This window comes from Rutilus rutilus (assembly GCF_951802725.1).
Source record: "Rutilus rutilus genome assembly, chromosome: 16".
Lineage (NCBI taxonomy): Eukaryota > Metazoa > Chordata > Actinopteri > Cypriniformes > Leuciscidae > Rutilus > Rutilus rutilus.
The window spans coordinates 6,621,714-6,636,342 of NC_140224.1; the positions used below are offsets into that span (position 1 = coordinate 6,621,714).

Here is a 14,629-nt window from a genome sequence, read left to right on the forward strand (position 1 = left end):
GATAGGCGGTTCCTGTGCGATTCAGGTGCACTTTCTTCTCCAGTTGAACTGGTCTCGTATTCACGATCTACAATTAGCTTGATCCTCTTTTTTCTACCGTACTGGAAAAAAGAAAACAGGAGTGTAAGATGACTACAGAATAACAGTCTTTTGTTTTTTTACACAGCACACAACAGTGGTGTTCTGTCCAAGGAGGCAAGGAAAGCAGAGCCTTTCAAAAAGGCACAACTAAAGCTATATTATTAGCTGTTGTTTTAATTGATGTCCTACCAATGTGCATGTAGAGATGGCAATTTTTTTTGGGGAAAATATATTTTATTTAAAAAAAAAGAAAGTCATGTGTGATATACTGCTCTCCACAAATAGTGCTCTCCATTCATTCATACATGTTTTTAGATATATCAATTTTTTTTTCATATGACAAACTGGTGATCTGGAAAACTGATTCAACAAAATATTATTACAAAAGCAGGTTTGATGAATATTAAATTTACACATCACCAGAAAATTCCCTCCTGGACCACCACTGCATTAAAAAAAACAAAAAAACTTAACACACACACTTAATGTCCTTTCATGGGCTCATTAAAAGCAATGTGCTCATTGACCAAATGTCATTGGATTACAGGTTTCTTATACAGAAATAATAATAATAATAATAATAATTTTGATCTGAACATTAATTGCTGACTTAAACTTTTGAAGGGTGACCTGTACAGGTAAGACTACATAGGAAAGAGCATGCATGTCATTCAGCAAAGGTTAAGGAGAAATGCCAAGTTGTGCTCAGCGAGAGGAAGACAAGAACAACAACTCGAATCAGATGAGGGCATTCAAAAGGCCAATAAAAAGTTCAACACAAGAAATGAAGGCAATGGCTAGTCTTACTGAACATTTCAGAATATACTTCAGGAGGCACCGACAATATCAACTGCATCTGAATTAGAGTCCTCATCCTCCCCATCTACTTTAAGGATTCTTGGTCCATCCGAAGAGCTTGCACTATCACCAGGGCTGCCACATTTCTCTGGAGTAATTTCTCCTTCTTCGTTCTCATCTATTGGAGAAAGTTTGTCGATCTCTAAAGCTCTTGCTACACTACTGCTGGCCACTGAGAAGCTGCTCATGCCGTGGAAGCTTGAATCTGGTCTTCTCTCTGGAGAATGGCTGCTTTTAGACCTAGAGGACTTTGGATCGTTTTTTTGGCCCTCAGAGTCTTTCAACTGCCCTTTGCCTTCCCTATCATCCTCATTCATGATGGTCTCTTCTAATGCTTTGGTCTGGGTGAAAGTTGCAGGTTCTGGAGATGATCTGCTGCTCTTTTGCCTGTAGGTTGCTGATCTCTGGGTACCACTGCCGGCAAAACTAGCTTTGAACTTGATGCTTTCAGAGGTTGTGCTGCTGTGTCTGGACTGGGAAGACCTGACAGGTGACACTGTTCCTCTTTCCTCTGATTTGACACTCTCTATTCCGCTGCTATCTTCCTCCGAGCTTGACTCCTTTGCAGCCTCTTGTCCGGAATCAGATTCATTCTCCGTCTCGTATGTTCTCTCTGTGTCTGACTCTTGTTCTGTCTCAATCTCTGTGTCTTGGTCTGAGTCTGATTCAGTCCTTGACTCTATTTCAGTGTCATCTAGTGGAGTTTTTATTTGGCTCTCCCTGTCTGAATCAACAGGACTCTGGTCTTGATCATCATCCGAGTCTAAACTACTCATATGTGCTCCTTCTTGGAGTCTGTATGGATGGTAAGGTGTGAAAGACATGGCACTTCCAGTGTACGACTGATGAATTATGTCTTCCCAGTTTATACCTCTTTCTTGCTCACTTTCCACAATATCACCTGGGATTCTCTGTGATTCTCTCTCTGGCTCCTTGAGTACCCAAGAGTTTGAGGCGTTCCCATTACTCTCATGATCTACAGTCCCACTAATGCTACTCAGAGTGTTCTTTTGAGTCTGCAATGTTTTAAAGATGTTCATCTGACTCAAAACTTTGCCAAGTCTTGTCTTTGCTGAAGGCATGGCTTCTTTAGTCTGGAAATAGCTGCCATCAATGACCATGCCATTGTCCACACAGTTTGAATGCTGCATCCTGGGTGGTTTGGGGTCATCAGAACTTCCTCCTTTCTCCTCAGGAACTGCAATCGGAAAAATTTTGTTGTTCTTCCATGGAAGGTGGAATGGAGCTGGACCGGGCCTTCTGTCAAACATTTGGCTGGGTTGTATGGGTGCTTTGAGTGTAGTTTCAGCCTTTGAGCTGTAAGGGTGTGTTATGCCCTCAGATGGTCCAGGCAGGTGTTTCTCAAGCCCTGGATGCTGGTCTCCAAAACTTAGTCTAGGCCTCCATGGTGGAGACTTGCCTGGCGGTGGAGCCAGCCTTCTGCCTTGCCTCACAACCTATTACATTGATATTAGCCAGGATTTTTATCATTCGGAATATTTAGTTAACAATTCAAATCACTCATCATCTTTGTGACTTTGGCCATTTCACATGACTCATGTCAGCATTCCCAAATGCACTTTGGGGAGTGTCAAGGGACAACATTACCCCCAAGTACAACATTGTAACACTATGGTAAATTTGAACTTGAACCCAATTTCCATTGATTACTGGACAATCAGCATGATATATCATTACATGGGTGATGCCAGCAAAAATCAAAACATAATGATCAGGGATGGCCAATTCCTATCCTGCAGAGTTTAGCTTCATCCCTAATCAAACACACCTGCCTGTAATTTCCAATTAGGGATGGAGCTAAAATCTGCAGACCAGTGAATCCTGAACCCTCCTGGACCGGACTGGCCCGTCCCTGCCCTAGATGGTATCCATGCCCTTGTTTTGCAAAACTCTTGTGAGAATCACCCTAACCATACACCTTGGAGTAAATGTGCTCTTTTATGAGGGTCACCTTCTAGATATTCCTGAGTGATAATGAACATATCTGTTTAAAGCAAAATATCATCAAAAACATATCATTACATTCAGAGTAAAAAAAAATTGACCAGTATTTTTATTTATTTTTTTGCAATGATTCTAAGTAATCGCAAGGACCTATTTTTTGTAGGCTCAAATATGTTTCATTTGGTTGCACTGTTTATACTGTTCATTGTGTAAACCTCCGGCTTCCTTGCCACCTTGTTATCTGCTTTTCAGGTGAATGTCAAAGTGCTGAAGGCATTGAAGCCCTGACATGAGTCATGTGTAAGGACCTTAAGCCACAGGCAGGATAAAACTAACTTTATTAAAAAATAATTGGTTTAAGCCAACCAAACAGAACAAATAAATATGTGATACCTCTCCCTCAGATTCGTGTGGACTGTAGTAGTAGCTACCGTCATCTTCCATAATCACCTCTCCATATTCATCATACATTCCTGCTGGAGAGATCAGCTTCCGTCGACTCCCATACTGAGGCAAGTCATATCTAAACAACAGGTTTACATGATTAATGCATATTCCTCAAACACACACACCAGTGCAAACATTCCTGAATAAATGAGCAACAACTTTGTCCCTATCCACTAAATCAAAACTATAACATTTGGAACAGAAAAATGAAAAGGCAAAGCCAATAAGTAAGATTTAGTAGCAGAACCTCCACATAACACTGAATGGAAAAGGTCAAAACAGACCTTCATTAAAGGACTTATGTGTATTCCTGGGGAGCAGCAGGCTGTCTGAACCCAAATACAGCTCAGACAGCCCATTTAACAAGAAACGAGCTGGAATTCAGGATTATATTGACCCTCACCCGCCTGTAGTCATGGAGGCCTTTCAATTGGATTTATTGAGAATAGAAGGATATATAAGACCAATGTGAGATATGGATGGGGACTGCTACCGATGAAATTTGTATGACCTACTTTAAAACACGGTAAGAAAATTGGATAGCATTTAATCCTGCTCAAATATATTTGATAGTCTGCAATTACCATCACTTCCCTCAGGAGGGCATTCATTTATAGCATTTATTATTTCAATTTTTTCCAGCTCATTATGATTCCAGTTCACCTTGCACAAGCATCAGTAAATAATCGTATTTGCTATTACAGTCAAAAACACAAATGGATGCCCACAATGTTAAGGGAAAATGACAAAGTTCATCATCTGGAAGACATAAAATGGTGCGAAAATCATACAAACTGATTTATTAAAAGCAGCAGGCCAGGAATATATCTGAAAGGTGTGATTTGGACCAGCAGCACATTTTAACCAATGAACGCACACTCACCCATGCTCATAGTTATAGTAATCCTGTGTATAATAGTCCTGTCCTGGGTCAATGCCAGATTCCATAGAGAGCTCCTGTAAGCGGAGCAAAGAGTTATAATTCAAAGTGTGCATCACTTTAGGCGAAATCCTTGGGGAAGTCAGATGAAAGTGCTGTCCATTACAAAAAATAAATAAAAAAAATAAACAGTTCTGAATTCAGTTTACAGTATTTGTATATTCTACTACAGCATGTTCAGCTCAACAGAAACAGTTTTCTGCAAGGAGAAAAGTTGAGATTCTCTACTCTACCTCTGGTCTCAACAGTGAGGGCCGAAGCAACTGCTGTTGCTGCACAGCATTTAGAAGAGAAACAGTGCAGAAACAAGAGAGAAATGTAGGAATATTACATTTATGAATTTATGAGGTGGTGAATAATAGAAGATGAATACAGTTGGATCCACAAGTCTGAGATTACACTGAAAATCTGCAATTCAAAACAAAATCTACATTTACACCTGAGAGTTGTAAGCCTGAAAAAAATGTAACAAAGCACCAAATCAGCAAATTTGTGACATCTGAGAACGGATTTGTACAAAGACGTACTTGCTTTCAGACACTGACATTCTTCAATTTTTGTTTATTTTAGTTAAAATTTTTCACTCATATTATGCTTATCATTAAAAAAGCTATCCAATAAGAAAACCTGAAAATAGAAGCATTTTCACTAGTGTTGCCAGACTTTAGGATCCCATTGTAAAATATAGGGAGAAGAGAATAAATCTGTTTACAAAGATGTTATAAGTCTTGAAATTAGTAATTACACAGTTTAGTGTCAATAAACTGTATAGTGTCAATATAAATATAACAATTTATTTATCTATCATATTGCAGTTGCTATAGTTTTATAAAAGACACTTTAGCATTCATAAAAGATTTGAAGAACAAAGACTAAGAACAAAAACATTTGAGAAATGTTATCAGCAAGTCAAACCCCAGACTGACAGATCTAGCCTTCAGCAATTTTAAAGATGAGATCTTGACAAATAGTTATTTCCTCTCTCATCACTGTCCCTATCAAAAAGCATCAACTGATAAAAATCATGGCCAATAAAACTGTCTCAAGATGGGACATTATTTAAACATAATGCAATTCCAAAGAATATAAACACATACCTCGTGATGCCCGTAGCCTCTCCTGTGAGGAGATAACAGTATGGAAATAAAGTCAGTAAGGTTATCAAAAGAAAACCTTGATATTTAATATCTAGAAAAAGTTAATTCTTTTTTCTCAAACTGGATGGTCAGATCACAAAGTCTTTAAATGTTTAGCATATACATGAGATTGAAGTCCTTGAGTCCTAGAGGTTTCAAAGACAATGTCAATATTAAAGCTTTTGCATGGCTGTCTCAAACTCTGATAAATAATGTATAACTGTGAAGAACTGAGCATATGTGTGCGGATTAATATGCAGAAGATATGGGGGAAAAACGAATGGTTGTCTTCAGCACAATTTCCCATGATGATGCATTAGGATTTTAATAGGTAACACTTTATTTTTCGATAGTCCACTTCTACTAAGCAACTTCCCAACAACATGTCAACTACCGGTCATTAGAGTATTAGTAGACTGTCTGCTTCATATCTGCTGATGGTCCGCCAACTAAAAGTAACTTTCCAAGTCAACTTATTCCACTAACCCAACAGTCTACTAATGATATAATGAGAGTTAATTGACATGTAGTTGAAAAGGTACTTACAGTTAGTAGAATGTCTAAAGGGGACTATAAAAAATTAAGCGTAACCTACTAATATGTCAATTTATTTTTTTAGCCACTAAAACTTCTTTATCGACTGTGCTGTTAATTATGAGATTTTAGTCTTGGGGACATTAGTTTAGGGGTCAATGAGTGTTCATTACCTCATCGAATAATGAATCAGTGTTAACACAACTAATTCAAAGTAGACAATACAAGAATGACATGCCTTTAGAGGAGAAAAGCTTTACACTGTTTAGCTGCAAGGACACATGGCACACTTTGTTTATCAGTCAGATGAATGTTAACACCCTCAAGCCTTTAATGATATTAGACAATATCATCTGTGACAATACTTGGCACGCAGACAGCCTAAATTTTTTTTTATAACAGTTTATCAGGTGTGTTAGGGGTACACATAGTGTACATGGAGACGGGCCAGCCTTTCCTAAGTGGTAGGGCCATTTCACTGAAAGCGTAGCAAATTAAAATTCTCTCCAGGCAGCAGATCAGCGAGAGCAAATTACAGCAATTCTTCCCTGATGTGGGCATAACGAGGGATTCAAATGAAGATTTATCTCTTAACGATAATGCGACTTTCAAGGGACTTCTGTTTTGTTGACTTTTCTCTCTCTATGCGAGCGTGTTTGCAGGTGCAGTAATGTGGCAGTCCATGAATTAAACATGATGTATTACATGATATGTAATTATAATTAAAGTGTATAATTATACACTATGATTAAATACTAATTATGTTATATAGTTTTAACAGGGTCATGGTACGATTGCAGTGGCATTTCCATCTCTTATTTTTCTTGAATGAAAAAAAAATGAAACTTAAATTAAACCTACTGTTCTATATTAATTAGGCCTATCTTTCTCATTTCCTTCAAGGTCACACTAAATCATTATTGATTTCCATTTTTTTTTTTACCATTGGCTGGCATGCTCTTTGTAGGTGGAGTTAATGTTAATTTAAATAATGGGAATCACTGAAAGCACATAGAATAAGGTATTTTAAATACAAAAAGGCTACCATATAGATCTCAACATCATATACATAACATGATGTGAGATCTATATGGTAGCCTTTTTGTATTTAAAATACCTTATTCTAAGTGCTTTCAGTGGTATATATATATATATTAATATATATAATATTAATGATAACAGGACAAACACCACTGATATGTCAAAAGCCCCTTGCATTTTTTTAAATGGATTTTGACCAAAAATGTAGAATTTGATTAAGATTTGTGTGATAAATACAAACATAAAAGTTATTTATTACTATTATCAATAATATAAATAGTTACCATAGTATAAATAGGTTAAATAGGGTAACTATTATCAATAATATAAATAGTTACCATAGTATAAATTGGTTAAATAGGGTCACTCACAAAAAAATGACCACACTTACGATATGCATATTAATTAAATGAATGATGTGTAATTACATATACCGTATCAATGTATGTGTTAGCACATTTTGCTTTTTATAATCAAAAACACTGAATTAATGTGCTGACAGTACTAGTTTTAAACATATATGCTTTTCTGCAGTTTGTATGTTGGATCTGCTTTGAAATGCTGACTAAACAGACAATAGTGGTGACAGATGAATCTTATTTGATCGTGCTAAATTTAACAGAGCTTTCCCTCCTCCCTCTGATTGCCATAAGGATGTTTGCTTGTTTGTCTGTTCTCGAACACTGTTAATATGTCATGATGGCAACTGCTAGTCTTAATGGAACATGGCGCTACAGAGTAGATAAACAAATCAAGATATGAGATGGGAAAGTGTGGCATGCCTGGGTTATCTGCAAAGACATTTTGAAGGAATAGGTATTTATGTTAAGTTTTAGGTATTTCCAGGTTTTAAGCTTTTCTTTGCCAAGGAAGTGACACATGAGTATTAACACAACTCATCTTTGCTCTGTAAAAGAACTTTAAATGGTTGCATAAGAAAGAAAAGGATAATTACAATTCAGTGTACAAATAAATGGAAGAAAGAAGACCAAATCACAATTCAAATAACAAATATTGCAATAATGCTGAACATTCATTAGAAGATTTTCTGACTTTGCTCTTAAATTTCTTTAGTTTAACAACACTGAATAAAGCCAAAAATATATAGCACATGAACAATGAGGTGACCTACAAAACAAATGTCTGTATTAAGGGGCTGAATTTATTGCAGAACTTTAATAGGGAAAGAGGTTTAAAACAAGCCTAACAACCAGAATATCCGAGTCACATCAATACAGTGCAACTCACTGTAAACAGAAGGTGGAATCATTACAGAAACAGAACATAATCAATTTTCATAAGGTCATGGAGACACTTCTGAATGTGCTACAGCACAAGAACAAAAACAATATGGTATAGTTGTGTACTGCTGCGAGTCGACAATAATCGGATGTAATGGTGCAGTATCCATCCATTAGTATCACAACAATTAAAGCTGGGATTAGGAGGACGTTTGCTGAATTGAATGCAGCGTGTTTCCGTCTCAAAGAGTAAATGGAGGACATGTCGCCAATCACACAAGCTCTCTATCTCACACACACACACACACACACACACACACACACACAAAATTGATTTAGCCGGTAATTACAACCAACTTGACGACTCGGTTGCCTCTCAAACCTCCTAATGTGTGCACAGTCACGTAACATAAAGCCATTTAACATTAAAACAAACTTGTTTCTTTTCTGCACCTTTCTAGTCCTTCTACCAGAGACCCATAACAGCTGTGTCTGATAAATAAATTGATCACAGTTTACATAAATATCCTGTGACAGATATTGGTGAAAACTGGTAGAGAGTTTAAATGTGGCCACAGAGGCTAAGCTAACACAATTTTCAAAAGAGGGAGAAAAGAAGAAAATAAAGAAAAAATGAGAGGTGAGAGCATGCAGTGTACCTCAGAGAAAAAGCTTTATAGAGGACATTGATCCCATCCAGTGACAGTAACTTATAGCCCAACATTAGGGCATATGAATAAGATCATTTCTGAATAAGTTATAATGTTTTGTGTACTAAAACAGTTTGAAGGGATACAATAAAATGCCTGTATGAATGGTTTAAACTCAACTAAATAACAAAACACTCTTGCAAAACTGATTAAAAATATTTTACAAAAACTGTGAAGCACAAACACTTGATTTTGTGTTATAGTAAGATGAAACACAATGGTAAGACAAAAAGTAAAGATGACAATAATGTAGTGTTAGTCTAATGGGCCATTCACACAGGACACATTCTCTTGCTCCTTCGCCATTTTTTAATGATTAAATTGGTATTTTTGGTCTACGTATACGTGTGCTAGATTAACCTTTTTTTTTTCATTTCACTCTTCAGTGTCTCTAGTGCCACATTTTAATTATTTTATTTACAGTGTGGTGGATCAATGTCAGGTTACAAAACATCACGTTTCTGGGGGTTTGAAAAACATTTACATGTATGCTTTAATCCAAAGTGACTTAAGCCGCGTTTCCACAGAAATTACCCGGAACAATTTGTCCCAGGAACTTTTTTTTCCCCCCAGACCTGTTGCTGTCTGCGTTTCCACCGCGGTCTAAAGTACCGTGAAGATTAGGCAAATAGTCCGGTGACGTAGAACTGCGCGCGACTTAAAAAAGCTTAAAAAAGCCTGAACCTCGTCGTCGGTCCATCTGTTGTATTTTTTAAACTCCATTGTTGATTCGAATAGCAGACAACTGTTACTGCACGCAACACAACAGATGGTGGTTGAAATAAAATGCTGCATGGAGTCAACCAATCAAAATGCAGCATGAACTCAACCAATCAGCATGTTCAGTTCCCAAGTCCCACCCCTGAAAGTACTACCTTCACGAGCAGGGACTTTTGGAGGGGGAAATATTTACCCGGAACTTTATTTAGACCCTGGTTCCTGTGGTCGAAACACAATGAGTACCACCACAAAGTTCCTAGTTCCTGCGGTGGAAATGCAGCTTTACTTTGCGTTGAAAGTATACCTTTAATCAAACTATGCATTCCCTGGGAAGCATGGAATTTCTAGGAACACTTTGTCCATAATATTTACATATGGACATGACTTCTTTTCAGTTCCGCTGTACTAAAATGTTTGCTAGAATGCATCCTGTGTGAACTGCCTTTTAAAAGAGTGATAGCAACATGGACAAATAGAGTGTCACATGATAGTGGACTGAGATGGAAAGCGTTTCTCCAGCTCCTCCACTAGTGAGTTCATGTTTGGATTGGGCTCTGGTGGTGGTGCTTCTTGTACAGGCTCCGCATCTGACACGCCAGCCTCTGGTTCGACAGACACTTGTGGTTTGGGGACAATCTTTGGCGGGCACTGCTTTTTATCTATTTGTCTGTACATGTTGGCAACAGATTTCTCTAAGTCTGCTATGTTCTGGAAGTTCTTCAGGATCCCCTTGAGTTCCCTCTTAGGAGGCTCCGACTCGGACGGCGGTGGAGGTGCTGCGGGGCGTAAGGACACCGGTCGGAGGGATGTGATGGAGGGAAGAGGAGGAAGGACGAATGGAGAAGGAGGCATGGGACGGGAAAAGACTGGTGATAAGGCAGGGGGGAGAGGAGGAGGAGGTGGAGGGGCTGGATGTGGAGGAACAGGTGAGGATGGAGGGATAGGAATAGACTGGGGTGGGGGACTGATGGGGGGTGGAAGAGGTGGTGGTGGTGGAGGACTGGAGGGAGGTGGAGGAGGTGGTGGTGGTGGGGCAGGTGTATCTGGAGGGTCGGGGATAATCTCCACATTGACCTCATAAGACTCCGCATCAGGATAGGAAGTTATTCTGCTGTATTTCCGCAGAACTGGCGGAGTGGGCTTGTGACTGGGCGGAGGTGTTCCATCACTCTGGGTAATGATTATGGATGGGGGCCTGTTGTTATGTCCCATGATTGAAGATTGTGGGGTCTCAAAAACAGAGAGAAAGATATCAGAAGAGAGCGACCCACGAGAGTCCTGGCCTTGCCTTTGCCTCATGTCCTGCATGGCCTGCTGCTCAAACTGCCGTGCCTGCTCTTTTACTGTCAATTTGGGCTCTGTGTCTTCGTCCTCAAGCCCATCAAATTCATCAATCATTTCTTTACTGTCCTTAAGGCCAGACTTCAGAAGTTGCAGCTCCCACTGAACTGGGTCCATTACCACCCTTCTACTCCGTAGGGCTTCATTGGTCTCACATTTGTGCAATCTAGAGGGTAAAGTCCAGGACTGTCCTGAGCCTGCAGATGGGAAGCGCAGGATGGACTTTCCCAGACCTCTCATGCTGGGTGAATACATGCCCAGGAGGTACCTCAGATTTTGGTGCTCAGGGCTGCTGAGGGTGCCGTCATCATGGTACAGGGGGTTGGTTGTAGTAAGCGGGTTCTCATCTGAAAGGAAGGTAATGTTGCTTTCCGACTTGGGCAAGTTGTTCAGTAGGATTCCATTAGCGGTGGACAGCTTGTGAGCAGCGATGGCACGGGTGGCAAATGAGCTAATGAGACGCTGCCGATCGCCTTCCTTCAGAACACACCTCTTAGTCCTGCTTTCAGCATAACCGCAAAAAGAGACAAAGAACGACTTAACAGAGGATGTGTACAACAAGGTAGACGGGGAAGTAGGATGGAAGCCAGCTACAAAAAGCACCTGCCTGGATTGACTTCAGTAAAAATAACAAAACGTGCTAATTAAATCCTAGGCAAACATCTACAACACATTCCAATGAAGGGCACTAACACAGTTCTTAGCTAATATCACTAATTAGAAGGAGCGAGGCAACTGATCACAATGCTAGGCAATGGAAGGCAAGAATGTTCAACAGCTTTCTGAGAATCACAATCACAAATACATCTCTACCTTAATTAAATTGTCTAAAACATTTGGAAACAGATGACTGCCTACTTACTTAGGTCTGATATCCAAGAAATGAGAATGAGAGATGAGGAAAAGACAAAATATATATATAAGTGAAATTAGCAATATGTTAAAAACGTTTTGTAAAGTTTATACTGTAAGTGTTAGTCTTTTAAAAGGGAAACCAGCCTAACACCAGACACAGCCATTCCAGATAAATCTTAGGGGTTTAAGGGTGCAGTAACACAGTTATTCCAGTGTTAATGGTTAGATAATCACAATTAGATCCGGGTAGCAGTATAAAAACAGCCAGTTCAGAAAAAGGGTAGAAAATGCTCACGTAAAGCTTAATTAGGTAATATGCACCAAAGCTGTCTAGAAAACGAAAACCAGCAAGGAATCAGTTGGTTGCTTATTCTTCTTCCACACAGGGAGTATATGGAAATCCCTGGAATTGTATGATAAAAAGTAAATGAAATTCGGCATATTCATAGAAGACATACTGTCTACTATACTATTATGCCAGTTTTGGGGTCAAAAGTTAAGGAACAATTTAAAATAAACAACAAAAAAGGTAAAACAAAATTGTTGGCATGCAAAACACTTCTGAATATGACAGTGAAAAAGAAGGGAATTTTGATTGTATCTTGGCAACAAAACTTTTTTGCCAATTAAATTGCCACGAGGGCAAATCTCCTGCCTTCCTGCACCTCCTAAAAAGTCCAGTCTTCAACAGATTTGAGTCAGATGATAATCAGACCATGATAAAAGTGGATCTTTGATATTTCCAACAAACCTTCCTGTAATATTCTATGAAATGATGACTACAAACACACCAAACAAGACGGGAAGCTTTATATTATAACTTTTTTTAAAAACCTTGTGAGCTTGGGACAAGGGAGCTAGGGAGCTAGGGAGCTAGGGGTAACAGAAACAGTTTGGGGATCACCCCAACCTGGAACACCATCAACAGAAGCCCTAGCCCAAGCTTTGCTTAGCCATAAAATCAGGTTATGTTAATTCATATGTTTATTAATTAGAAATACTGCACCCAGAGCATCTTAACAACCAAACAAAAATGTCCATTTACTCAAATTGAAGGTCTTGTTCTAATCGTACAACTCTAAATTATAATTTAAACAAGATGCTTTCTTGTTTAAAAATGGCAATGTGGTTAACATTTTTTACTTAATTTAGAGTCATAAACAGACTTTAAAAAAAAACTTTTTTAGACTATTTATGTCAGTCAGAGTTTGGAGACATTGACAAGTAAAGTTCTGAAGGTATACAACTTACATGGTGCTGTCACCGAGTTCTTCATACAGATTGTTGGTGGCAGCACCTCCGGATTTGCCAGTGGGAAGCGCCATTTGGATCCTGGCTGTTTTTGCACATTCTGCCTGCCGTCTTTAGATAATGAAGTCAACAAGTTGAGCAAAATAAAAGCATTGTCTTATATAATGAAATATTCCCTGGACATTTAGCTATTTTGGAGTTTCTCAGATAAAAAAATATATATATATACAAATAAATAAATAAATAATAATAATAATTAGATCAGTGGTTCTCAAATTGTGGGTCAGAGACAGCAATATAATAATAATAATAATAATAATAAACAATGCTATGTAAATAATAAAATGCAACTAAGCATATAATATTGTATAGTTAGGAGTGCACAATAAAAATACTTTTTTTTTAATGCCAAAAGTTGTTAATTAAAATGGTATTTTGGCTAAAATGTATTTAAGCTAGTCATATTTTGGCAAACGCCACCATGGACAGGTTGCAAGATGTGCCCTCATCCTTGGAAAATTACACAAAAAAAAAATATATATATATATAATCCCAGACTACATTAAATACGGGTTGCAATGAGGATAAACATAATTTGTATTTTTTTTTTGCAGTGAATTATCGACTGTCAAGAGCATACACATTAAAATTCAAGAGACATTTAGAAACCAAACAATACAAAAAATATGTTTTATGTTAATACATTTCACTGTTGTTGATTTTTGTTGTTTGTTGTTGTATCATTGACTTTTGTACGACAAGCTATTTAGGTAGTGTTGGGTTGCTATTTGGTTTTTGCTAGTATATTTTCAATGTAAAATCTGGGTCTTGAAGCAATATCATTTGAGAACCACTGAATTGAATAATGCTTGAGAGAGGGAAATGGTCAGGATATATAACCAACATATCATAACACATACATGTCTCTGTACAATACTTACTCTTTGAATCTGAAATTGATGCATTGTGAAAAGAAGAAAAAAGAGATATATTAGACAATGACACTTATTGCACAGCAGTATCAGTAACAGCACTGCAAAAATGTATGGTGGATTTCAGCCACACAATTAATAAATCTGCTCTCTGATTCCAATAAGTATGAATTATCTTCATCCCAAACTAAACCATCATTGATTCTAGAATGACCCTTATATCTCTAGCTCAGATCGTGTCATCTCATTCCTGAATCTCATCGTCAGGTCTGCCATATGGCACTGGCTCAGCTGGCACAACATGTAAAACTCATCAACTACAGACGGTTTTCTCATATTTACCTCTCATGGCCTTAATTAATCTTCTTTCACACGGAATAAACACAAGACCATGCAGTGCTCAAAGGTGTTACCATTGTGAAAAGAGAGAATGTGTGTACGCATAAATGTTGCACTGAAATCCCAGCGGAGGGAAGCTGCCTGCTTAACACAAAATGTTTCTAACTTAATGAACTTAAAATTTGTTTTATATTTATTTATTAGTTGCTAAGTGGAGAAATCTTCGGTCTGAACAGTC

At 38.1% G+C, this 14,629-nt stretch overlaps 2 protein-coding genes across 3 annotated transcripts in view; both read right to left on the minus strand.

The window, feature by feature from the left end:
* Nucleotides 1–373: 373 nt before the first annotated feature.
* LOC311305984 (protocadherin-15-like) overlaps nt 374–14,629 on the minus strand; it is a 228,887-nt gene continuing 214,631 nt past the window's right edge. The window contains exons 32-37 of one of the 2 annotated variants that reach the window (XM_084434059.1): nt 13,121–13,231; nt 5,389–5,410; nt 4,525–4,563; nt 4,235–4,308; nt 3,298–3,427; nt 374–2,396 (exon numbers count right to left, since the gene is read on the minus strand). In XM_084434059.1, the coding sequence (XP_084290185.1) occupies nt 909–2,396; nt 3,298–3,427; nt 4,235–4,308; nt 4,525–4,563; nt 5,389–5,410; nt 13,121–13,231 (1,864 nt within the window). In that variant the 3' untranslated portion in view covers nt 374–908. Of the gene's footprint in view, nt 2,397–3,297; nt 3,428–4,234; nt 4,309–4,524; nt 4,564–5,388; nt 5,411–13,120; nt 13,232–13,730; nt 14,071–14,629 lie in introns of those variants that run through there. The other variant, XM_084434058.1, reaches the window with a different exon arrangement.
* LOC311305673 (protocadherin-15-like) lies at nt 8,150–12,791 on the minus strand (the record flags this gene model as incomplete). The annotated part of the gene is made up of 2 exons (XM_084433487.1): nt 8,150–11,551; nt 12,780–12,791. The coding sequence occupies 2 exons, from the start codon at nt 12,789–12,791 to the stop codon at nt 10,154–10,156; spliced, it is 1,410 nt and encodes a 469-aa protein (XP_084289613.1). The 3' UTR covers nt 8,150–10,153.